Genomic DNA, 26,974 nt, shown 5'->3' with positions numbered 1-26,974 from the left:
GATATTACCTCGGTCATAGTGATATAACCTCGGTCATAGTGATATCACCTCGGTCATAGTGATATCACCTCGGTCATAGTGATATCACCTCGGTCATAGCGATATAACCTCGGTCATAGCGATATAACCTCGGTCATAGTGATATTACCTCGGTCATAGCGATATAACCTCGGTCATAGCGATATAACCTCGGTCATAGTGATATTACCTCGGTCATAGTGATATAACCTCGGTCATAGTGATATCACCTCGGTCATAGTGATATCACCTCGGTCATAGTGATATCACCTCGGTCATAGCGATATAACCTCGGTCATAGCGATATAACCTCGGTCATAGTGATATAACCTCGGTCATAGTGTTATAACCTCGGTCATAGTGATATCACCTCGGTCATAGTGATATCACCTCGGTCATAGTGATATTGCCTTGGTCATAGTGATATCACCTCGGTTATGGTGATATCACCTCGGTCATAGTGATATCACCTCGGTCATAGTGATATTGCCTTGGTCATAGTGATATCACCTCGGTTATGGTGATATCACCTCGGTCATAGTGATATTGCCTCGGTCATAGTGATATCACCTCGGTCATAGTGATATTGCCTTGGTCATAGTGATATTACCTAGGTGATAGTGATATTTCCTCGGTCATAGTGATATTGCCTCGGTCATAGTGATATCACTATGGAAAATGATAACGCCATGTACTCAGACAGGATAGAAGGAGGAGGAAGGTAACAGTAACATAGTAATATTGTATTAGTCATAGTGATATTTCCTCGGCATACTGATATAGCCTCGGTGATAGTAGTATTGCCTTGGTAATAGTGTTATTGTCTCGGGAATAATGATATTGCCTCGGTAATAATGGTGTTGTTCCTATCTATTATATTTTTGTTATTATGCAACAGGAAGTATAATGACGTGTGTGAACTTCCCACACGTACAAAAATCCACGATGGCACCCGATTTTCCAAAATCGGATACAACAACACAAGAAGACTCATAATAACAAGTCCCCTACTCCTTTGCTCCATACACGATTCACACCCACACACGGACCATTAGGCTTGGTTCATGGTACTCTTTATTAATTCGATATATATTTTTTCTGTCTTCTAAGCTTTAAATAAATGAGTTTTGATTTTCTCCATTTTCTGGTGGGTGTATGAAGAGTTCTGTAGAAAAAAGAAGAAAACGGTATTAATTCACTTCTCTAGTCTAGCACATTGGTAGATGTGTAGATTCTAGTCTAGAAACTGCTAGACCTCTTATGGCCTACCGTATCATCTAGATCTTAAAGTCACATGAGTTGGACCGTAAAGATTCACGTGACGTACCTCCCTTCAGAGTCACGTGACGTACCTCCCTTTAGCAGGGACCGCGGAGTATGCTGAAAAGTAGGGGGGCGACAATAACCCAGCCCCTCCCCCTCAGCGGTGCCTGTTTAGGGGCAAGTAACGTACCTCTGAGTCATGTGGTATGCTTTTGGGTCACGTGACTTACCTCTAGGAGTCACAGCCGTAGAGCTCCAGGCGCATGCATGGCCACGCGTACTGGTTACCAAGTGGAAGTACCCGGATGAAGCGTGCTACTTGGGGCTGGAAGGTGTTGAGCACTGGCGTGAAGTGATCGCAATTGCCCTTGAATACCTGAGGGATATATCATATGGAGAGTATGATGAAGTGATCGGTATTGCCCTTGAATACCTGAGTGATACATCATATGGAGAGTATGATGAAGTGATCGGTATTGCCCTTGAATACCTGAGTGATACATCATATGGAGAGTATGATATAGTGATCGGTATTGCCCTTGAATACCTGAGTGATACATCATATGGAGAGTATGATATAGTGATCGGTATTGCCCTTGAATACCTGAGGGATATATCATATGGAGAGTATGATGAAGTAATCGGTATTGCCCTTGAATACCTGAGTGATACATCATATGGAGAGTATGATATAGTGATCGGTATTGCCCTTGAATACCTGAGTGATACATCATATGGAGAGTATGATGAAGTGATCGGTATTGCCCTTGAATACCTGAGTGATACATCATATGGAGAGTATGATATAGTGATCGGTATTGCCCTTGAATACCTGAGTGATACATCATATGGAGAGTATGATATAGTGATCGGTATTGCCCTTGAATACCTGAGTGATACATCATATGGAGAGTATGATATAGTGATCGGTATTGCCCTTGAATACCTGAGGGATATATCATATGGAGAGTATGATATAGTGGTCGGTATTGCCCTTGAATACCTGAGGGATATATCATATGGAGAGTATGATGAAGTGATCGCAATTGCCCTTGAATACCTGAGTGATATATCATATGGAGAGTATGATAAAGTGATCGGTATTGCCCTTGGATACCTGGGGGATATATCATATGGAGAGTATGATATAGTGCTCGGTATTGCCCTTGGATACCCGAGGGATATATCATATGGAGAGTATGATGAAGTGATCGGTATTGCCCTTGAATACCTGTGGGATATATATGTAGAGCATGATGAAGTGATCGGTATTGCCCTTGAATACATGAGGGATTTATCATATGGAGAGTAAGATAATGTGATCGGTATTGCCCTTGAATACCTGGGAAATATATCATATGGAGAGTATGATGGAGTGATCGTAATTCTCTTGAATACCTGGGAGATTATATCATATGGAGAGTATGATGAAGTGATCGCTATTGCCCTTGAATACCTGAGGGATTATACTATATGGAAAGTATGATGGAGTGATCGCAATTCTCCTGAACAGGAGCGTACACAGGATTTGCTCGGGGTATGCAGCCATAGGCATCACATGGAAAACCATTTGAAAGAATTTGACGATCCTCCAATAAGTAATGTTTTATCTTTGGCGGTTACTGGGGAAGGGTACGCGCAATCTTTGCATCCTTCGGCACGCACCTGTTTTAATATCATGTTGGTATGAAGTAATAGAAATTGTTCTTGAATAATTCATATTGTGGGCATAGCGTATTTACTGCTTGAAAACTTGACGACGCGCAGCACAGTTAGTTTGAGTAAAACCAGTAATTAAAAGAGTTGTTATAAAAATGCAGACCTTGGGGTACTTGGTCCAGTTGCTACCATCCCTGCTAAACTCCAGCTCGTATCTCTCGACGTGCTCATAGAACACGTCCCGTCCTGAGAAATAAAAACAATCAAAGTTTTTAGCAAATACTGCTACCAGACTTAAAGGTTCTAAGCCTCCCCTTCCAATAAGCCCTTCCCCCATCTAGAACTAAAAGCCCTCCATTTCAATAAGCTCTAGCTTATTAGCCGAACGTAGCGCTCGACCAAAAATAGGGAGATTGGAGCTTCGGTCAGCTTTTCCGTCTTTCACGCAACTAGCGTGTGCTGAACAGGCTTAATACCCACCCCCCACCCCTAGACAGCTATAGCCAAAAGCCATCCCTTTCAATAAGCCCTCCCCCCTTTATAGCTAAAAGCCATCCCTTACAATAAGCCCTCCCCCCTGTAGATCTAAAAGCCATCCCTTACAATAAGCCCTCCTCCCCCCCTGTAGAGCTAAAAGCCATCCCTTACAATAAGCCCTCCCCCCTGTAGAGCTAAAAGCCATCCCTTACAATAAGCCCTCCCCCCTGTAGAGCTAGAAGCCATCCCTTACAATAAGCCCTCCCCCCTGTAGAGCTAAAAGCCATCCCTTACAATAAGCCCTCCCCCTGTAGAGCTAAAAGCCATCCCTTACAATAAGCCCTCCCCCCTGTAGAGCTAAAAGCCATCCCTTACAATAAGCCCTTCCCCCTGTAGAGCTAAAAGCCATCCCTTACAATAAGCCCTCCCCCTGTAGAGCTAAAAGCCATCCCTTACAATAAGCCCTCCCCCCCTGTAGAGCTAAAAGCAATCCCTTACAATAAGCCCTCCCCCCTGTAGAGCTAAAAGCCATCCCTTACAATAAGCCCTCCCCCCTGTAGAGCTAAAAGCCATCCCTTACAATAAGCCCTCCCCCCTGTAGAGCTAGAAGCCATCCCTTACAATAAGCCCTCCCCCCTGTAGAGCTAAAAGCCATCCCTTACAATAAGCCCTCCCCCTGTAGAGCTAAAAGCCATCCCTTACAATAAGCCCTCCCCCCTGTAGAGCTAAAAGCCATCCCTTACAATAAGCCCTTCCCCCTGTAGAGCTAAAAGCCATCCCTTACAATAAGCCCTACCCCTGTAGAGCTAAAAGCCATCCCTTACAATAAGCCCTCCCCCTGTAGAGCTAAAAGCCATCCCTTACAATAAGCCCTCCCCCCCTGTAGAGCTAAAAGCCATCCCTTACAATAAGCCCTCCCCCCTGTAGAGCTAAAAGCCATCCCTTACAATAAGCCCCTCCCCCCTGTAGAGCTAAAATCCATCCCTTACAATAAGCCCTCCCCCTGTAGAGCTAAAAGCCATCCCTTACAATAAGCCCTCCCCCTGTAGAGCTAAAAGCCATCCCTTACAATAAGCCCTCCCCCCTTTAAAGCTAAAAGCCATCCCTTCCAATAAGCCCCTCCCCCCTGTAGAGCTAAAAGCCATCCCTTACAATAAGCCCTCCCCCCCTGTAAAGCTAAAAGCCATCCCTTACAATAAGCCCTTCCCCCTGTAGAGCTAAAAGCCATCCCTTACAATAAGCCCTCCCCCCCTGTAGAGCTAAAAGCCATCCCTTACAATAAGCCCTCCCCCTGTAGAGCTAAAAGCCATCCCTTACAATAAGCCCTCCCCCCCTGTAGAGCTAAAAGCCATCCCTTACAATAAGCCCTTCCCCTGTAGAGCTAAAAGCCATCCCTTACAATAAGTCCTCCCCCCTGTAGAGCAAAAAGCCATCCCTTCCAATAAGCCCCTCCCCCCTGTAGAGCTAAAAGCCATCCCTTACAATAAGTCCTCCCCCCTGTAGAGCTAAAAGCCATCCCTTACAATAAGCCCTCCCCCCTGTAGAGCTAAAAGCCATCCCTTACAATAAGCCCTCCCCCCTGTAGAGCTAAAAGCCATCCCTTACAATAAGCCCTCCCCCTGTAGAGCTAAAAGCCATCCCTTACAATAAGCCCTCCCCCTGTAGAGCTAAAAGCCATCCCTTACAATAAGCCTTCCCCCCTGTAGAGCTAAAAGCCATCCCTTCCAATAAGCCCTCCCCCCTGTAGAGCTAAAAGCCATCCCTTACAATAAGCCCTCCCCCCTCTAGAGCTAAAAGCCATCCCTTACAATAAGCCCTCCCCCCCTGTAGAGCTAAAAGCCATCCCTTACAATAAGCCCTCCCCCCTGTAGAGCTAAAAGCCATCCCTTACAATAAGCCCTCCCCCCTGTAGAGCTAAAAGCCATCCCTTACAATAAGCCCTCCCCCCTGTAGAGCTAGAAGCCATCCCTTACAATAAGCCCTCCCCCCTGTAGAGCTAAAAGCCATCCCTTACAATAAGCCCTCCCCCTGTAGAGCTAAAAGCCATCCCTTACAATAAGCCCTCCCCCCTGTAGAGCTAAAAGCCATCCCTTACAATAAGCCCTTCCCCCTGTAGAGCTAAAAGCCATCCCTTACAATAAGCCCTACCCCTGTAGAGCTAAAAGCCATCCCTTACAATAAGCCCTCCCCCTGTAGAGCTAAAAGCCATCCCTTACAATAAGCCCTCCCCCCCTGTAGAGCTAAAAGCCATCCCTTACAATAAGCCCTCCCCCCTGTAGATCTAAAAGCCATCCCTTACAATAAGCCCTCCTCCCCCCCTGTAGAGCTAAAAGCCATCCCTTACAATAAGCCCTCCCCCCTGTAGAGCTAAAATCCATCCCTTACAATAAGCCCTCCCCCTGTAGAGCTAAAAGCCATCCCTTACAATAAGCCCTCCCCCACCCTGTAGAGCTAAAAGCCATCCCTTACAATAAGCCCTCCCCCCTTTAGAGCTAAAATCCATCCCTTACAATAAGCCCTCCCCCTTTAGAGCTAAAAGCCATCCCTTACAATAAGCCCTTCCCCCTGTAGAGCTAAAAGCCATCCCTTACAATAAGCCCTCCCCCCCTGTAGAGCTAAAAGCCATCCCTTCCAATAAGCCCCTCCCCCCCTGTAGAGCTTGAAGCCATCCCTTACAATAAGCCCTCCCCCTGTAGAGCTAAAAGCCATCCCTTACAATAAGCCCTCCCCCCTGTAGAGCTAAAAGCCATCCCTTACAATAAGCCCTCCCCCTGTAGAGCTAAAAGCCATCCCTTACAATAAGCCCTCCCCCTGTAGAGCTAAAAGCCATCCCTTACAATAAGCCCTCCCCCTGTAGAGCTAAAAGCCATCCCTTACAATAAGCCCTCCCCCACCCTGTAGAGCTAAAAGCCATCCCTTACAATAAGCCCTCCCCCCTTTAGAGCTAAAATCCATCCCTTACAATAAGCCCTCCCCCTTTAGAGCTAAAAGCCATCCCTTACAATAAGCCCTTCCCCCTGTAGAGCTAAAAGCCATCCCTTACAATAAGCCCTCCCCCCCTGTAGAGCTAAAAGCCATCCCTTACAATAAGCCCTCCCCCCCTGTAGAGCTAAAAGCCATCCCTTACAATAAGCCCTTCCCCCTGTAGAGCTAAAAGCCATCCCTTACAATAAGCCCTCCCCCCTGTAGAGCTAAAAGCCATCCCTTACAATAAGCCCTCCCCCTGTAGAGCTAAAAGCCATCCCTTCCAATAAGCCCCTCCCCCCCTGTAGAGCTAGAAGCCATCCCTTACAATAAGCCCTCCCCCTGTAGAGCTAAAAGCCATCCCTTACAATAAGCCCTCCCCCTGTAGAGCTAAAAGCCATCCCTTCCAATAAGCCCCTCCCCCCTGTAGAGCTAAAAGCCATCCCTTACAATAAGCCCTCCCCCCCTGTAGAGCTAAAAGCCATCCCTTACAATAAGCCCTTCCCCCTGTAGAGCTAAAAGCCATCCCTTACAATAAGCCCTCCCCCCCTGTAGAGCTAAAAGCCATCCCTTACAATAAGCCCTCCCCCCTGTAGAGCTAAAAGCCATCCCTTACAATAAGCCCTCCCCCCCTGTAGAGCTAAAAGCCATCCCTTACAATAAGCCCTCCCCCCCTGTAGAGCTAAAAGCCATCCCTTACAATAAGCCCTCCCCCCCTGTAGAGCTAAAAGCCATCCCTTACAATAAGCCCTCCCCCCCTGTAGAGCTAAAAGCCATCCCTTACAATAAGCCCTTCCCCTGTAGAGCTAAAAGCCATCCCTTACAATAAGTCCTCCCCCCTGTAGAGCAAAAAGCCATCCCTTCCAATAAGCCCCTCCCCCCTGTAGAGCTAAAAGCCATCCCTTACAATAAGTCCTCCCCCCTGTAGAGCTAAAAGCCATCCCTTACAATAAGCCCTCCCCCCTGTAGAGCTAAAAGCCATCCCTTACAATAAGCCCTCCCCCCTGTAGAGCTAAAAGCCATCCCTTACAATAAGCCCTCCCCCTGTAGAGCTAAAAGCCATCCCTTACAATAAGCCCTCCCCCTGTAGAGCTAAAAGCCATCCCTTACAATAAGCCTTCCCCCCTGTAGAGCTAAAAGCCATCCCTTCCAATAAGCCCTCCCCCCTGTAGAGCTAAAAGCCATCCCTTACAATAAGCCCTCCCCCCTCTAGAGCTAAAAGCCATCCCTTACAATAAGCCCTCCCCCCCTGTAGAGCTAAAAGCCATCCCTTACAATAAGCCCTCCTCCCTGTAGAGCTAAAAGCCATCCCTTACAATAAGCCCTCCCCCCTGTAGAGCTAAAAGCCATCCCTTACAATAAGCCCTCCCCCCTGTAGAGCTAGAAGCCATCCCTTACAATAAGCCCTCCCCCCTGTAGAGCTAAAAGCCATCCCTTACAATAAGCCCTCCCCCTGTAGAGCTAAAAGCCATCCCTTACAATAAGCCCTCCCCCCTGTAGAGCTAAAAGCCATCCCTTACAATAAGCCCTTCCCCCTGTAGAGCTAAAAGCCATCCCTTACAATAAGCCCTACCCCTGTAGAGCTAAAAGCCATCCCTTACAATAAGCCCTCCCCCTGTAGAGCTAAAAGCCATCCCTTACAATAAGCCCTCCCCCCCTGTAGAGCTAAAAGCCATCCCTTACAATAAGCCCTCCCCCCTGTAGATCTAAAAGCCATCCCTTACAATAAGCCCTCCTCCCCCCCTGTAGAGCTAAAAGCCATCCCTTACAATAAGCCCTCCCCCCTGTAGAGCTAAAATCCATCCCTTACAATAAGCCCTCCCCCTGTAGAGCTAAAAGCCATCCCTTACAATAAGCCCTCCCCCACCCTGTAGAGCTAAAAGCCATCCCTTACAATAAGCCCTCCCCCCTTTAGAGCTAAAATCCATCCCTTACAATAAGCCCTCCCCCTTTAGAGCTAAAAGCCATCCCTTACAATAAGCCCTTCCCCCTGTAGAGCTAAAAGCCATCCCTTACAATAAGCCCTCCCCCCCTGTAGAGCTAAAAGCCATCCCTTACAATAAGCCCTCCCCCCCTGTAGAGCTAAAAGCCATCCCTTACAATAAGCCCTTCCCCCCTGTAGAGCTAAAAGCCATCCCTTACAATAAGCCCTCCCCCCTGTAGAGCTAAAAGCCATCCCTTACAATAAGCCCTCCCCCTGTAGAGCTAAAAGCCATCCCTTCCAATAAGCCCCTCCCCCCCTGTAGAGCTTGAAGCCATCCCTTACAATAAGCCCTCCCCCTGTAGAGCTAAAAGCCATCCCTTACAATAAGCCCTCCCCCCTGTAGAGCTAAAAGCCTTCCCTTACAATAAGCCCTCCCCCCTGTAGAGCTAAAAGCCATCCCTTACAATAAGCCCTTCCCCCCCTGTAGAGCTAAAAGCCATCCCTTACAATAAGCCCTCCCCCCTGTAGAGCTAAAAGCCATCCCTTACAATAAGCCCTCCCCCCTGTAGAGCTAAAAGCCATCCCTTCCAATAAGCCCTCCCCCTGTAGAGCTAAAAGCCATCCCTTACAATAAGCCCCCCCCCTGTAGAGCTAAAAGCCATCCCTTACAATAAGCCCTCCCCCCTGTAGAGCTAAAAGCCATCCCTTCCAATAAGCCCTCCCCCTGTAGAGCTAAAAGCCATCCCTTACAATAAGCCCTCCCCCTGTAGAGCTAAAAGCCATCCCTTACAATAAGCCCTCCCCCCCTGTAGAGCTAAAATCCATCCCTTACAATAAGCCCTCCCCCCTGTAGAGCTAAAAGCCATCCCTTACAATAAGCCCTCCCCCCCTCTAGAGCTAAAAGCCGTGCCTACAAATAATATCCCTACACCTCCGTCTCTTACAATACTAGAATTTAATATAAAACACCAGGAGAACATGTTCTCCCGAAAACACAGACAGTGGGATTCTAATTCGAGAAACTTGTTAATTACACTAATATTCATTTATAGTTTAGGGATAAATTTTCTTGTGTTATAAAGGGTGAAAATTTAACCTCACTATCCCAAACGCCCTCCCTCTTTGTTAACCCCTTAAGTGAGGCCAACCTTGGGTTGCGATGGCCGTTAAACGCTTCTCTCGTCCCAGGTCAATCTTGAGCCAACTGTTATCGCGAGACGTTGGGCACCAACCCCCAATCAGCCTCCGGTTATGATCGTCTTCCATGTACAGCCTGGCGCTATGGGCCGCAGCTTCCCATCCTCCTCCTTGGGAAAGCACGCACATTAAGGGATCCGTGAAAAACGATTACTAGAAGAACATTAACTCTTGCGTGGGGAAAATGCGTAGTTATATAAAAAAAATCGTTGAATCGTGATAACCAGCCGCACATTTTACAGTTGTGAAAACCGCAAAAATGTTGATCTTAAAACCAGTATTATTGCTCGGTGTAGATGTGTTAGGAATTTGATATACATTTCAGGATTAAAGCATGAAATTATTGGATGCATACTTTTTGTTCCGCACGCACCTGGTCTAAGAGTGGTCGACGCAGAAAAGGCGATGTCGGGGAGAGTCGGATTCCAACCGAGTCCGAGGGCTTGTCCACACGAGCCTACAAGAGCGAATGAAGTTTTTAGTATTTGTATAGCGCAAAATAACATCGAGAGACATGATCAAATTCGCTTCACATGTGTCTGACTTTACTCGTAAGTCGAAGCGTAATTGAGTACTCGTAAGTGATTATGGTTTAGTTGGTAATAAGCACTGTTACCAAAGATGGTTCGACGGACCAGAATCCCCAGAGGTTCTTTTACGTCCCCAGGTTAATGAAGTTTGTGGCGATACACATCCTTTATCCGGGAAGGATTCGCATTCCCTGACCTGGATTCTATTCTTGCTTGAGAAACGAATCCCATTATCGGGTAACCTGGTTCCTGAGGCTCAAGTTCACTACTCACGAGCCGCGACAAAGGCCTTTCCAGATTGTGCTCGGCACTACTTTAGCGCAATTTGGGTTTAGGAGCACTATTTTGATCAGAGAGCACTTTTTGGGTAAACAAGTCAACTTCTAGCTTTTTTAACTCAAGTTACTAGATTTTGTTGTCTTATATAGACATTTCTAGTTTCCTTGACTACAAATAATATTATCTCAACTAGGCTAAGACTGTAAGACTGGTGATTTCGACATTTTAATGGGTAGCCTGTGCTTTGGTAACCACAAATATTGGGTAACCTGTGGAGTTCATTACAATAATAGAATGCCTTATCTAGAAGATCTGTTTGCAATGTTTTCCTGTTTTACATCTATTGTAATTATTTCTCGTTGGGAGATTGTTATAATTAGGGTCTGTTATCAGGTTTGACATTATTGACATTGGTGATGTTTGTAAATGAACATTGTTTTTAGTAGTATCCAAAAAACAAAGGTAAACAAACACAAAAGAGAACAAAGTCCTTAGTTGTTATACACTTAAGTATGATTTACCCGTTCATGGACAACAAAATAAGATACTCTAATGCATGTATTTATTAAAAGCAATATTCTTTCTTTTATTCAAATTTTAATTAAAACACAACTTATCTCTAAATTATTTTAAAAATATACGGTAATTTTCTTTTCGCCAATGAGCACTATTTGAGCACAATTTTGATTTTAGAGCACTTTTTAAGCACTTTTTGGGTGTTTTGGGGAGCACTTTTTTGGCTTTTTGGGAGCACTACCTGGAAACGCCTAGCGACAAAGAGCCGCGAAACGGCGACAACGACTAAGCTGTTGTCTTGTACAAAAAACAAAGCAAGTACCCTCCCATCCCAATATTCCCCCTTCCTATTTCCCCTTGCATACCTGCATACAGGGGGCATTTCGTTATTCTGCCTATCGCTTGCATGCATTATCATTTTACCCACCTGGGGCTTTTGGGGGCGCGGTGTCACAGCGCGCCTTGCAACTGATCAGACAGTTCCTGAACGTCCACCCAGATTTGGAGCATTTTCCTCTTCTCGCCCAATCAGGGCATTCTCTTCGTTTGTCAGCACACTTTAACCCTGTGCACGTACATCAGGATTCTTTTCTAATCAATATCCCTCTTCAGAGGCTCTTATATGTCGACCAGATAGGCCGATGCTTGTCGTATTTTTAGGGGGTATCTGAGAGAAAATAGGCTTAGAGGTAATGTTAGCTTCTGGGGTCTTTCAAGGGAAGCTATTTTTGGTGCACGGGTCTTTTTAGGAGTATTTCGAATCTCCGACGAGCACCCCTATCACTTTTAGACCTCCCCCTCCCCCTCCCCGTCCCCGTCCCCGTCCCCCTCCCCCCTTACTAATCAATCTCTACAAATCATAAATCATGCTTGTAATTCGCACGTATGACTAAAAAAAAAAAATCTCACCAACAGCTCCTGTCGGCGATGTGGTGGGTCCTGAAGTCACGGGAGCATGTGTCGGAGGATCAGTGGGAGCCTGGGTAACTGGTGACTGAGTGGGCCTGGTGCCTGAAATGTTACAAAAATTCTCACGTCCTGCCTTTGATTTGTAACTGCTGCTTACTGAAGAGCCAGATGATGATGAGGAGGTGGGACGAAAAGCAAAAGAAAATGATGCAAAGAAGAAATATAGGAAAAATGTTGCCGACCTTAGGTGCAAGGAAAAAAAAACAATCGTGAAAACCTGAGGATTCGAGAAAAAAATTAGAGCAGATTAAAATCGCCCACCCCTCCCATCACTTTCCCTTGCAGTCATATTGCAGTCGCACTTGCAGGCTATCTTATACCAACGATTTTAGTCTTTTGCGCAGTCCTAGCCATTGTCGCTCAAGTCGCCACTGAGTTCAAGCGCTCAAAGTTTTCCACTTCAAAATTCTACTTACCACAAAAGCCGCAAGAGTAGGGACAGTCTAGCTTCATTGCCTCCACCGCGGTCTGGCAGTGACCATTTTCGGCCCATGACTTACATTGGCCACTCTTATCCATGCAAGAATCTAAGAAACGAGCGATCCATTCATTAGGACTCATTTAGTCAGTGTGGGTCCAGGGGGAAGGGGTTTAGATCAAGGAGGAGAAGGGCTTTGAGGAAAAGGAATGGTCCTTGAATCAGACTGGAATTTTATACGAAATGTAAAAAGGAGCTACATTAAGTTCCACAAGCCCACGATTCTGCTTGTCTATTTGTGTTACTTATTTTAACATGGTGTTTAGCTATATTATTTATGTTACTTATTTTAACATGGTGTGTAGCTTTATTATTTATCGTGAAATCTGGAAAGCGGCCCTTGGCCGATATCTGCACCACAGAAAAGACAATAGAAGAATGGGTTACCTGAGCTGCACATGTCGCAGGTGACTGGGCACCAATAGAGGAGGCTGTCAACGTGATTCGTGTGGGTGCAATAGCCGTACGACTTGAAGTTGTGACAGTTCTGGGATTTATCAGAGCATGTATTTGCTACAACAGATAGACAAGGACACATAAGTGCACTAGTCTGCAACAGGGTGGGGGTGGGGGTGATGCCACAGGAAGGCGCTATGTTATTGGCACAAACAAAGCCTGCACAGCAGAACTAGGACAATTCTCCGTTATAGTCGAGATAAAAGCAAAAACAATATCATTTTGGGCGCGCCTTCTGACACTCGACGAATACATAATACAGAATAGCGAAGCACGCTGAACTGGGCAATGGAAACTAAAGCACTTTTGTTTTAAAACGGTTATGGCTACGGTTGAGAGTCCCAAAGCGATGATATCTTAGACACTAAATCAATAAAAAAACAAATAAAGAATTCAAACAGAGGTTAGAAGATGTCGAAATAAAAGATTTATTAGAGATCAAGCCTTTTCGATGATAATTCCAGACCAATTGGAGGGAACAAACTAAGAACATTCAGATAATTCAAATCAGAATATAAACTAGAGGAATATTTACTAAAAGTATCGAATATAGAATATCGTAGGGCACTAACAAAACTAAGAACAAGCGATCACATTCTATAAATTGAAAGAGGTCGCTACAATAAAAACTAAATAACACCAAAATCAAGGGTTTGCCCGCGCTTTCAGACTATGGAGAACGAAGAACACTTTCTAGTCAAATGCTCAATTTACAAAGAAATACTCTTTCCCAACAACTAAATATACATTTCCAAAACTTTATAGACTTAATAGCTTCAAAAAAACACCACAGCATTGTAGCTAAATACATTTACGACTGCTTTTTAAATAGGCAACCCCACTTATAAATTTTAGAGCATAATGGCCTATGTACTTATTTGTTCACGGCACTCTAATAAAATCTGTCTATGTCTGTCTATGTTTATGTCTATGTCTTAATGGTAGTACCATTCAGGGGGGGTGTGATATTTTCATGCAGGGGGCGTATGACAATGAACCGCAGGGGGTATGAAAACCACTTACATCTTTTTCCTATACGTGGAGCTGGCTTGAAGTGTGCATCAAAATCGTCTGCCATTCTTTTCCTCATAACAGCTGTTGAAGAAAAAAGGAACCCTTAAACGCACATTCACTTGTACATGGCCTCCTCTCCTCCCTCATCACAAACACACTTACAATTGCGTGTGAGAAGGATGGGAGCCTCCCACACACACTTACCATCGCCCTTGTACATGGCGTCCCTTCCCCCAACACACACACTTATCATTTGCACTTGTGCATGGCGTCCCTTCCCCCAACACACACACTTATCATTTGCACTTGTACATGGCGTCCCTTCCCCCAACACACACACTTATCATTTGCACTTGTACATTGCGTCCCTTTCCCCAACACACACACTTATCATTTGCACTTGTACATTGCGTCCCTTTCCCCCAACACACACACTTATCATTTGCACTTGTACATGACGTCCCCTCCCCCCCAGACACACTTACTATTTGCACTTGTACATGGCGTCCCCTCCTTTCCCCCCAACACACACACTTACCATTTGCACTTGTACATGGCGTCCCTCCCCTCACAGACACACTTACCATTTGCACTTGTACATGGCATCCCCTCCCCTCCCCCAACACACACACATTTACCATTGCACTTGTACATGGCGTCCTCTCCCCTCCCCCCAACACACACACATTTACCATTGCACTTGTACATGGCGTCCCCTCCCCCAACACACACACATTTACCATTGCACTTGTACATGGCGTCCTCTCCCCTCCCCCCAACACACACACACATTTACCATTGCACTTGTACATGGCGTCCTCTCCCCTCCCCCAACACACACACATTTACCATTGCACTTGTACATGGCGTCCTCTCCCCTCCCCCCAACACACACACATTTACCATTGCACTTGTACATGGCGTCCCCTCCCCCAACACACACACATTTACCATTGCACTTGTACATGGCATCCCCTCCCCCCAACACACACACATTTACCATTGCACTTGTACATGGCATCCCCTCCCCCCAACACACACACATTTACCATTGCACTTGTACATGGCGTTCTCTCCCCTCCCCCAACACACACACATTTACCATTGCACTTGTACATGGCGTCCTCTCCCCTCCCCCAACACACACACATTTACCATTGCACTTGTACATGGCATCCCCTCCCCCCAACACACACACACATTTACCATTGCACTTGTACATGGCGTTCGTCTGCATGGCGTCATCTGCACTTAGAGCTACATACGGGGTCTTGCCCTGCATATCGGCGATGGCTTTGATGGTCGGCCTTCCATTCTTTGAGAAGGCTGTGAACGGGTAGTGCATTATGGAAGCAAAGTCGTACTTGCTTCCGTAGTCCGTGACCTCCGTGCCCCATTTTCGCTTTTCAAATGCGTCATGGAGTCCTGGATAAAAATATAAAGGATTAAGTAGTCTGTTGCGCATCCATTGAGCTTTGAAATTCTATGCCTTTCTCAATACATCTGACGTATATCCAGGAAAACCAGATAGATTCTAAGGAATTCTTTAGGCTAGCTACCGTTTCTTCCCTAATGGGGCATTCTTGAGTAAACCGTGGTCCACAAAAACACAGGAACTAGATCACTGAAAGCCACAATTTTACACAACTGCTTAAAGTACGCCATATGTTTCTTACTGCCTCAGTAGATAAAGATCACTCGATTCACTATCTCTAGACTATGTTTATGCCACGCCCCTGATAGTGGAAATCTAGCCATACCGTCCACGACGTTCTCCCAGAGGACCTGGATATAGTTATCTCTATCCGGTCGACTCTGCTCGTGCCAGAAACCCACAGAATGACCAATTTCGTGAGTCATCACGTGCTGAAAGTCGCAGTTGTCGCCAATGGAGATCTGACTCTTGTAGTTAGCCGTGTGACCCACGTGACCCCAACATCTGCAAATATTCAATGACTATAGCCTTAGGGGGAGGGATAAAAAAATATGGCGGGGGTGGGGGACGCTGTAACAAATAACTTTTTACAGCAATTAAAGGTAAAGCGTTCAAAAGAAATGTTTTTATCTTCGTTCTTATCTCAAGTTTCTGTGATTAAGGTGTTAATTCAGGTGTATCGGCGCACAAGTAGCTGTTCCCTATCGAAGTGCAAACCCTAACCTAAACAGTTTTCATATCTATCCACACGGTGGATAGATGCTAGACATTTTATTCTGAATAAGTGAATCATAATCGATTCATGACTTCTTTAACGATAGCGTTTATGTTTTGAACGAATCAATCCATAGTTTGGTTCATAAGTTGGGCTCTACCTCCTTTCCAGAAAGTCGAGCAAATTTTCTAACTTTTCAGGCCCGTACCTTGGATTTTTCTTGGGGGGGGGGGGGGGGGGGGTGCGAAATCCGAAAATGTGGACCTAATTTTTACGGGGAGGGGGTAGGGAGTTCTCTGATAAAAATCTAACCACCTCCGAAAGAACAAAAAAGGATTTTTTATGCCTTGTTTATTGTCGGATTGTTCATACCAGAGTGATCTAGCTTATGATTTATAGTTTTGTATACAAATAGCTCATCTATTGAGAACAAAAAGTGGACTTTCGGCCGTTGTGAGGGGGTGCGTTCGCACCCACTGCACCCCCCCCCCTCCCTCCTGGGTACGGGCCTGCTTACCCCTGTCCCCTAAAGAATGACAGATAAGCCGTCTCTGTTGTTCGCTTGACAAATCGGATACAGGTCTTGCTCTCCCACTCCGCCATGGCTTGCTTCGTGGATTTAATTGCGCTTTCCATGTTTGCTTGACGAAAAAATTTATCGCAATCAGTCTTTAGTTAACTTTCAAGAATAAGCACCGTACTCTATCATCTACTAAGCAACCTCTTTATCAGGGCGTAACAGGACAGCAGCTAGCAGGGATGTTAGAGCCCTATCCCGTGGGGGGGGGCTTCGAAGAAAATCAATTTTAACCCTAAGAGATAGCACATTGGGTGTGGTCGAATGAATTTTTAACCCTGAATTTTAATGCGATCTGAAGATACTGACGGATCCTGTATTGTTATTTTACCGACAATATAGCCGGAAGTATCAACCGATCGGTTGACATGTGGTTTATTGTAAAATACCTTTCGAGCGATTGGGCCACCATTTAGCAGAATCGGATAGCAAAATCGAAAAATTCCTCCTCCCCGGGCGCGAAAACCCCTAAAAGATAGCAGAATCGAAGAATCCTAAAACACCCCCTAAGAGATAGCAGTTGGTAAGAATTTTATAAACTAAAAGATAGGTCGAGCAGCCCCGAGTACTTTTCTTACTTTTCTGGAGAGTCCACACCCCCCCACCCCCCCCCCCCCCCCCCCCGGGATCCCTATGCGAGTTGGCTTGATCTTAAGAGATAATCAACGCTATAATCTAGTGCGTTAGAGCTATGAATTAGAGCAATGCTTGTTCCTTTTAGCCCTGGCCCACAAGCTTGTGGGGAAGGCGTGTGGGACTTTAAGAGCGGCTGCTAAGCAGACAAACCTAGTCCTAGCCTTAACACTTCTCTCAACACACACTTTCGTGACGCACATTGGCTGGTAGATAAGCATTCTTGCTTATTACCTATGGAGCAGTCAAACTCGTAAGGAATCACCGCATTGGGCCAGCGAGTCTTGTCTTGGCTACTGGCCGCGCGACCCGTGCTCGGACCATATGGATTATCGTATCTCTCAATGTTGGCCCTCTGCATCGGTGTTAGCTTGATGTCGCCATGGTAGAGGTGGGGCGCGGACTCAGGGCTATGGTTGAGCTCTAGGAAACGATGATGATGTCATAAAGAGTGGATATCTAGGGAAACCGTTCATCGGAGAAACCGCTTACTATAGGTTATTTGCGGAAAAGAGGTATTGCAATCAATAATAATCAAAATATGACAGAGTCGACAACCAGTTTTTGGCGAATCTTATTTATACTCTGGTTTGCGAACACGATATCACTGACGATTCGTCAGTGAAAAGCAAATATATTTCTATTTTGAAGGGTTTGGATATTGGATGTTTATAATATAGTGATAGAGTAATCAAATGAAAACAGAAGGATTAAGTTAATATGATAAATCAATCAAAATATCCGAATAGTCGTGTTCGTTATAACCAGAGTATTGAATATTGTTCACCCAATAACACGACTAGTCACGATAGGATGCAGCTTATATAAATACGCAGACCAGTCGGGTGGATCTGAAATAAGGTTGAGTTTTGAATCATACCTGGACGTTGGCCCGGCGTTCCTCTTTCCTGAGCATCTGCCAAGGACGTCAGAAACAGGAAAACGAGCAAGAACATCGTGGCTTCGTAGCGTTAAATCTTTAAGTACAAAATGCATCCATTCGAAATACCCATCGCGAGCAACAAAAGATCCGATATCACTGCATAAAATTACGAAGCACGGATACCTTAAAAAAGTGGTACTGCAGAAAAACGATAACCACTTCTTTAGATTTCGCCCCTTTCAAGGTTTAAACCTCCCCTCTCCCCTAAGCCATTCCTCTTCTGCGTACCCTAAAACTATGACGTAAAAAAGCCAAGTTTCATGATCTACATACGACTACGGCATTGTAAACTCGCCTATTATTTATAGACGGTTGTAGAGATAAGTTCTTCGCTTCATTTTTGCATTCTTCTGTGTATAAAGTTAATAGGTGTTGTCGTTGAATTAGTACAAGCTGGGAGGCGAAGGTTACGGAGCTTTGCTTTTCGCAGCACGTTGACTACTCGGTATTTTTTCCTCTGGCATATCGTTTGCTTGTTCAAAATTTTCTAGATATTTTGACTTGCTTATTACTATATTTAATTCCTACACTCAGGTAACAAATGGTAGTTCGTTACTGTACCTTCTCGTGATCAGCCCGTCCGTCGTGGTCCTACATAGGGGCGGAACACGAGGGCCGATATAAAGGTTGTATGTGTTGACACAGGCGCCCCAGATAATCTTACACAAAGTATCACCTTACTCCAGTGGGCCGGCTGTAGAGCAATATTTGCTTGTCGCTATAGAGTCCAGCACAATAGAACGGTATTCAAAACACAAGTCATTTTGTACGTTTGTCACTCTGAGGTAGTTTTGGGTTACCCCTTTGCCACAACCCTTCTTGTACATATCCCATTTCCCTCAAAGTTATCTGCCCCAAAAACTTTGTTATATCTATCGATATCTAAGAATGAGCGGAAATGTATTGTAAACTTAAAAAAAACCTACAAAGCCCTGGTTCGTATTCGCTCACTAGAAAGTGTACAATTACGAAGGAGAATGAATACAGAGTCTGAAAGCGATAAGGTGTCCGTAAATCGAAAGCAATCCAAAAAGTTTCTTAGCGGAAAGCTGAATTTTTAGCACTTGCAAAAAAATTTGTCATTCGTCTTCAAAATGTATTGTTATAATCTATCTGTTATTATTGTAAATCTCCAGGGAGTCCAGTTTTTAACATTAATAAATTAGGATATTTTTAATATCCTAATACACAAAGTATCACCCTACTCCGGTGGGCCGGCTGCAATATTTGCTTGTCGCTATAGAGTCCAGCACAATAAAACGGTATTCAAAACACAAGTCATTTTGTACGTTTGTCACTCTGAGGTAGTTTTGGGTTACCCCTTTGCCACAACCTCTCTTGTACATATCCCATTTCCCTCAAAGTTATCCGCCCAAAAAACTTTGGGATATCTCGATATAGAAGAATGGGCGGAAATGTATTGTAAACTTAAAAAAAAACCTACAAAGCCCTGGTTCGTATTCGCTCACTAGAAAGTGTACAATTACGAAGGAGAATGAATACAGAGTCTGAAAGCGATAAGGTGTCCGTAAATCGAAAGCAATCCAAAAAGTTTCTTAGCGGAAAGCTGAATTTTTAGCACTTGCAAAAAAATTTGTCATTCATCTTCAAAATGTATTGTTATAATCTATCTGTTATTATTGTAACTCTCCAGGGAGTCCAGTTTTCAACATTAATAAATTAGGATTTTTTAAATATCTTAAAGGTATTATGCCTCATTGATTTGTATTGTTTTGGTCGGGCTACAAGGCACGCACGCGGGATGTGGCAGTCGAGGGACGCTGTGGTCTTTCTAAGGCACCACGTCACCTCAACACAATTCACCATTGCAAGCACTTGGGACATTGTTTGTACCCCAAGGAATAAAACGAGCATATGTGACATTTTTGCGAAAGACCCATCCCCTGGCCATTCCCCCTGTTTGCTAAGGTTTGGTCGACTCTATTCACTTTCCCCTATTTCTAAACGCTCTCACTTCGCAAAACTTATGGCAGTAGCTTTATTGTATTAGCTTCTTTGCACTTTCTAGGACAATCGGACAAATTCGCCGAGGCGCTTATTCATGTAAACAGTGACTATGAATCGCGTTGATTAAGGCCATATATAAAATATTGTCGTTTATTCGCCGCACGCGTCAAGAGTTTGTGCGGCATGCAACTTTTTTTATTTTATTTTAGGTCTTTCTCTGTAAAACCTCAGAATCATACGTTGCGTAATCCGATAACAATAAAAGGGCAAAAGAAAGACATCCAATCACTTCATACATAGAAAGATGTCCTCGAAAACCATTTCAATGAACTTAAAATGTCACAATAGCCTCTGAATGGAGGAATAATTTTTCCCCGCGCGAAGAAGAGTGCAGCGACATATTACACGTTATTTTTTAAAAAAAGAAGCAAGCATGATGAAGAAACTCGCGACCAGAAACGAAATATTTCCTTATTTCATGACAGAAGCGCAGTATGGCCGAGTAAGTACGAAGACTTCTTTCTCTTATTTTAAAGACGCGCTTTCACAGAGTAAGCACCTCGATCCCTAGACTCTCGGTAGCCCTTGCGTTCTCTCGTAATAGGTTTCTGAAGAACTTTGACTAAAAAAGGCTGCAAATGGCCGAACGAACTATCATCATCACCATTATCATCATCATATCAAGAAAATTTATCCAAAAATTGTAGTTTTTGCCAAACGCGGTCACTTCCATATAAGGAAACTAATATATTTCTTATTAGGAAAAACTGCATGATTCTTGTCATTCTTGTCAGAATTTGTCATTCCAAGCTTTCCTGAAGTAAAAGAAATAAAAATATGCGTTTCAAGTTCCCAAAATTTGACTTTATCTCAGTCTTTTCGGGTGATGATATTTACCTGCGCGCGCTGCAAACACCAAACGCTCGCGCACGCACTGAAAATTTTATTTTAAAGTAGCGCGCGCTGTTTCAGAATTTTAAAAAACTTCAATTTTCATCATGACATGACGGATATCGTTCCTTTGAAGTGTAAATACCACGAAAACTATTGGAATTTGTTTTTAAACTTCATTTCAATTTCATAATGTGAGATATCAGTGTGTCTGAGCAGGCCGAATGAGCACGCGCGGGCTTTGTTTCACTTCCGGTTCTGCGTTTTCTAAAGAAAGCATTTTTGTCGCCAAGTTATTTCAAAACGCAATATTTTTTTTCTGTATTCCTTTTTATTAAATTCTCCTTCATACAGCCAAGCATGGATTTAGCGTTAATCTAACAGAAACCCAAATTATATCAAATAATCTGGATTTCAGGACCTTTGAAAAATCATTAAAAAAATTACTCAACAGGGGTTCATAAGTAGGGGCAACCAACTTCCCCCAAGAGACCATGATGTAAGAGAACGAATCCCCCGTATTAGGGTATGTTCCAATGATGACGTCCGTGAAAGCTATTTTTAGAACAAGCATTTATTTTTTAGATACGCCTCTGATTGGTTAGCGCTCACGTTTCCTAGCAACATGAGTCAAACGCGCGATGTGAACCGGCAAAGGATGTTATGGAAATCTTTTTGACCGAAAACCATCCTTTTTTACAAACGCTGTGAAAATGATTTTCCATAGAGTACGCTGGATCCAATTAACCGTTTCTCGCACATTGAAATGCATAAAGTTCGTGATTTTAGGCTTGGGTCAAAGTAAAAGTTTTCACGGCTGATTCGCAAATTATAAGTAAGTAAAACAACAATCAATCATAAATATGTGTTTACAACACACAATTCTCTTCCAATTCCCTTTTAATGAAAAAGATACATCCAGAACTTAATACCATTATATTCACACCGATATTGTGGTCATTAAGACAGATATTTCTTAAATAAAAGATTTCAAGTCTCCATAATGAAGTAAATCTTATTCCGGTGACAAGGGTCTCTTGAGTGACATGATTTCTGAACATTTGCGTGAAGAATTGAAGTTCATTCATCTAAAAATATTGTAAATCAAAGAATCAAAAAATCAAAGTTATGTATTTAAATACATAACATAGACTGAGAATGCCTAAGTTTTCCATCTCACCGTATTGAAGAGAAAAAAAAAACTATTTAGGAGTCAGCCCGATGCATCTTGAATAAACTCCAAATTCGCTGTCCCCCCGACGTCTTCCCGTTCAATTATTTATATAACATTTAGATAACTGAACATAAGATAACTTAACAGATACCAGGACACCACCCTACAAGTAGCATTGTAATCATGAGCTATGAGAAGCAGCTAAAAGGATAAAAACAGGTAGCGAACGAAGTCAAGAAGAAAAAAATTGTGAAAAACTATAGCTCGCGAGGTGCCCATAACCAAATATGGCGCGATGAACCATATATGGATGCTATGATCGACAAGCTCGCGAAATAAAAATAGCTTTCATGGGCGGCATCATGGGCCACGGGGATTCGTTCTCTTATATCATGGTCTCTTGCTTCCCCATATTCTGGTACTATAAAGGTGTCACGGCGTTTCATAGGATCAGGCTATTTTTAGACGCGCGGATTAGCCAATCAGATGACAGGCGGGAAAAATTTGACTTTGTCCCAAGGAATCCAAAATGGCGGCAGAGAAAGGGGAAAACGACGCTTGCTTTTCAAAGTCTTCCTACATCGTTATATGCCTTCTAATTTCTGAACCCTTTTAGCCACAGAGAAAAAAACATTTCCTCACTAGCCTTGGACTATTTATTTCTCCATAAGTGGACTCAAACTTTGTTACGAGTACATTTTTTCTTGCTCTTGCAAAAAATAAGTGTTCATTTGTATCGATCTATATAGCTTAGAGGCGATATTATCATAAGGTTTTTGATACTGCTAACTAACTTACTAACAATAGTGTAAGAAAAAAACATACGAAAGTTTATGTCTTGTTTTTGTTAAATATTTTTATTAAACGAGCTCTTCAAAGCTGGAACTGTGTTTGTATCAACACCCATGTCCTGGACTGACTGTCCTGATCTGGTAAGAAATTGTAAGAAATATCCATGCAAAAGTATACTAACATAAAAGGCAACCTCAATATGGATATTTGTGTCTTTTTGTAAATTCTATTTCCATTTAAATAAAAAAATTATACTTGTTATTTATGATCTGTTTTGAATACTTTCATCAAATTTGACTTCCCAAAAAATGAGAGGATGTGTATTAGAGTTACTATCGACTGAAGTCATTTCTAATGTGACCTCTTGGCTGACCAGAAACTATAATACGTTTTATATTCATTACAAAAAAAGGCAAGGAAGGTATAAAAGCATGCATATAATGTAAGACTTGCCACCATTATAGTAATGCACTTTTAGTCCTTGTCAAATCTTTCCGAAATACTCTTGTGGGGAAGATTATGCTGCCACTCACAGTCTATTATTTCCCTGTAATAATAACAGTCTGTTATTTTGCTGTAATAGATAATTATATGCAATGATAAGGAAAATACCCTGAAGTTTTTCTTTTAATGATATCTGCTACATTCATGAATGTGTTTTGCTACTCAAAAAGCTTTATTGTTGACTTTTGTTTACTGTAAAATAGCTTAGTTTACACAACTCCCTATTATAATTATCATTTTTTCACTCAATTATTATTGAAGTTGTTCATATTAGCTGCAAACATGCTACTCTTACTATTAAATATTAACTGCAGGTATTGGCCTGCCAAAATATAGTGTATTAAAAAGCACATCTGAATGGTGTCAACATTTTTCTTTTAAAGTCTGTATTTGTCCCTAACTGTTGACACAGTCCACAAGATCCAGCAGGATAGAAGTTGTCAAGTGGTTTTCTTCCTGGGCTTATTTGGCCCATTTTGTGTAATTCATTTTGGCATGGTGTTAACTCAACTTCTAAGAATCTGACATTTTTGGTGCAAAGACAGATTTTTCTCTTCACGGACTGAAGCAGGGCACCAACAAATCAAAGCTTGTAAATCCTGGTTATCAAAGTCATAGTATGAAATATGTCCAAGCTATTGACTTTTGCCTTAATTCTCAACATCTTATCAAACCAGGAAATAATAGCCACAAACTGGGTATTTTGAAGCTAAGGCAAGGGAGTTGGTACCTATATAGAGTGAATGTGTTAACCTAATGTTGTCATGGGAGGGCTTTGCAGAGCTCTTGGTCATATTATTTTTGACCCATTCAAACCAAAATGGAATGCTAGAACATCTATTACTTTCTAGGCATGTGCACTAAAAAAGTTAAACAATTTATATTGTAACTTTATTAGCACCATCTACATTGATCATGACACTTCTATATCCTTCCTCTAAATATTATTTTTCGTTGTAAATCCTTTTGGTTGATTGGCTTGCCAAGGCTTGGCCATATGAGATGCCTTCACCACTTCCAAATCTTAGGACACTAAAAATGGACTCCAGAGTGCAACCACTGACATGAAATGAATGGACTGATGAAATAATCATCATAATCATCACACAATTTGCACAATGATAAAGAACCATTTAGCAAACTAAAGGAAACCAAGGATCACAATCCATAGATCCCATGTCTATATACAAAAAAAGGTTATGTCAGTCTGAGAAAAAATCTTATATTATTTGATAAGGGGTCCAAGCACAAGGAGTCCATTTCCCCAAGTGATCCACAATATTTCAAGAGCCTGAAACTGTTTGAGTGCAGCATCCTCTTTCCATTACTATAATGATGGCAAGTCTTATTACAGGCCAGGATGACAGATATGCATGCTTTTATACACTCTGGGCCTTTTTTGCATTGATTTTTAATATTATTTAGATTTTTGGACAGCCAAGAGGTCAGTCAAAAGAAAGTCAAATTTGAATAAATTAAGATACCGTAAGTATGTAATACTTCAAGTATTCATAACAGATAAATGAGTAAGTATTCATTTTTAAGTATTCATAACAGTTAAATGAGTAAGTAACAAGTATCAATTTTTTAATTAAGCTTAAAAATGGAAACAGAATTTACAAAAAAGACACAAATGTAATGCTTTTTATGTTAGTATACTTTTACATGGAAATTTTTAAAGTCGTGGATAGCAAAGCTATTCAGGACTTTTTGCGGTAGCGGGGTTGTGTCACTCGCTAATGGCTAATAGCTTAACTTATCGTCGACTCAAGTGTAACCCATAGCCAATCATGACTCTTCTAATATCACAACACTTGGCCAATCAAATCAAACGTTTTAGCGAAAAAGCCCGCGAATTGTCAGCGGTTTTCCAAACCATTTAAAAAAAAAACATGGCGGCCGTAGTTGAATTCTTTGAATGTTAAGACTATGATTTAACGTCATTCCTGCCTTTCTTGCCAATTAAAAATCGAGCCACATTCGATAAATAGCTATCTGAATGTAAGGTTTCGCTTCAAAGTCCGTTCGTTATCAGTTCAACTTTCAAGATATATCATGTTGTCAGCAGACTTACGAAACGCCACGGTAAGCCATTTCCACTTCCCCTCTACTACTGCTGGCTGTGCACCAAATTCTTTGTTTATTTCTTCTTGCATGCTTGCTGAATTAGCTCCAACGCATTCTTGATCTTATAATTTAAGCTTCGGAATTTATCCGTTCTTCGCTACGAATAGCGTTGTTTCCAATGTCTCCATGAATAATATTTCTAGACTGAACTTCGTTTGCCAAGAGCAGGAATCAGTTTTTTAAATGTCTGTAAGCAAAATCACCCAATGAGGGCAAGAGGGCCCCTTTCCATCAATGGTATCTGGGTCGACTGGTTGCCCCCAGGGAATCAATCAGATGGGCATTGACTTACCTATCCCGTAGCCAGGATTTTGAGCGGGGTGGTTCGTTTTTTCCATGTTAGCGTACCAAATTCCCGGTATACCCCTCTCCTCGCCTTATTACATTAGGCATGTTATTAATAGGGTACTTTTTAACATATAGCTATACTAATAAAGATAATTAAGATTTTTATAGTCATTTTAAAGACATATTGATGTTCACGCTATATCTCCAGCCAAACGTTATTTTTGTTTGCTCTGAGCAGACCTTCAAGCTGGGTGGAGGGGTTCGTCTGTACCCCCCGAAACCCCCCTGACTACGGGCCTGTACCTGGAGCAGTTATTTCAACATCACAGTAGTACCATTGTTTACACTTGTCTGAGACAAAATACCCTATGTATAAATAAAACCACACAAAGCCAAGAAATTTATTAGTTTGGTCCATACATACCATTTAACCCTAAAGTGTGTTAAAAATAAATGCACCAAAACCAAGCTTTTGTCCCAAATTATCATTTTATTATCCACGACTTGGCAAGGGCCTTGCCTTTTGATTTACAATTTCTTACCATATCAGGGCAAGTTGAGTCCAGGGCAGGTCATGAGTGTTGATATTTATGCGCATCAGACTAAATTCTTTCTTATATTTACAAACACAATTACTTACAGTTTTGAAGAGCTGGTTTAAAAAAACAAGACATAAACTTCGGTATGTTACTTCTTACACTATTGTTAGTTAACTAGCAGTATCAAACACCTTATGAATGATAATATGGCCTCTCAGCGGGAGAATTTCGAGATAGAAACAAATGATCACTTATTTCCGAATTTATTGCTTTGCGAGAGCAAGAATAGTCCAGACCTGAATGTCGAGCGCAAAGAGAGTCCCAGGTCTGGACTCGTGAGTCCACTTATGGAGAAATAAATAGTCCAAGCTAGTGAGAAAATGTTTTTTGCTCTGTGGCTAAAAGGGTTCAGAAATTAGGAGGCATATGACGATGTAGGAAGACTTTGAAAAGCAAGCGTCGTTTTCCCCCTTCTCGACCGCCATTTTGGATTCCTTGAGACAAAGTCAAATTTTCCCGCCTGTCATCTGATTGGCTAATCCGTGCGTCTAAAAATAGCCTGATCATAGGAAACGCCGTGACACCTATCTAATACAGATGATTGCCCCTACTTATGAGCCTCTGTACTCAATCATTTCTAAAAC

At 42.8% G+C, this 26,974-nt stretch overlaps 1 protein-coding gene and 1 long non-coding RNA gene across 2 annotated transcripts; one reads left to right on the top strand and one right to left on the bottom strand.

Annotated features, from left to right (window-relative positions):
* Positions 1–1,075: 1,075 nt before the first annotated feature.
* Positions 1,076–18,861, bottom strand: LOC5505229 (zinc metalloproteinase nas-13). Its single transcript, XM_048724044.1, has 16 exons — positions 18,609–18,861; positions 17,985–18,081; positions 17,339–17,527; positions 16,412–16,535; positions 15,505–15,683; positions 14,951–15,169; positions 13,754–13,825; positions 12,662–12,787; positions 12,213–12,323; positions 11,737–11,838; positions 11,255–11,392; positions 9,876–9,959; positions 9,454–9,612; positions 3,104–3,186; positions 1,512–1,657; positions 1,076–1,183 (listed from the first exon to the last, which is right to left on the bottom strand). The coding sequence occupies exons 2-15, from the start codon at positions 18,058–18,060 to the stop codon at positions 1,514–1,516; spliced, it is 1,806 nt and encodes a 601-aa protein (XP_048580001.1). The 5' UTR covers positions 18,061–18,081; positions 18,609–18,861; the 3' UTR covers positions 1,076–1,183; positions 1,512–1,513.
* A 6,275-nt stretch (positions 18,862–25,136) lies between these two features.
* Positions 25,137–26,259, top strand: LOC125561053. Its single transcript, XR_007307063.1, has 2 exons — positions 25,137–25,461; positions 26,030–26,259. It is a non-coding gene; the product is annotated as an uncharacterized LOC125561053 (long non-coding RNA).
* Positions 26,260–26,974: the final 715 nt, after the last annotated feature.

This window comes from Nematostella vectensis, chromosome 2 (assembly GCF_932526225.1).
Source record: "Nematostella vectensis chromosome 2, jaNemVect1.1, whole genome shotgun sequence".
NCBI classification, from domain to species: domain Eukaryota; kingdom Metazoa; phylum Cnidaria; class Anthozoa; order Actiniaria; family Edwardsiidae; genus Nematostella; species Nematostella vectensis.
The sequence above is the reverse complement of the archived record's forward strand: the minus strand, read 5'-3'. Positions and strand labels throughout refer to the sequence as shown.

Coding starts and splice junctions, on each gene's coding strand:
- LOC5505229 (XM_048724044.1), bottom strand. CDS start 18,060: ATGTTCTTGCTCGTTTTCCTGTTTCTGACGTCCTTGGCAGATGCTCAG. Junction 15,684..16,411: donor TCATTCTTTAGGGGACAGGG/GTAAGCAGGCCC, acceptor GAATATTTGCAG/ATGTTGGGGTCACGTGGGTC. Junction 9,960..11,254: donor CGCGCCCCCAAAAGCCCCAG/GTGGGTAAAATG, acceptor TCGCTCTTGTAG/GCTCGTGTGGACAAGCCCTC.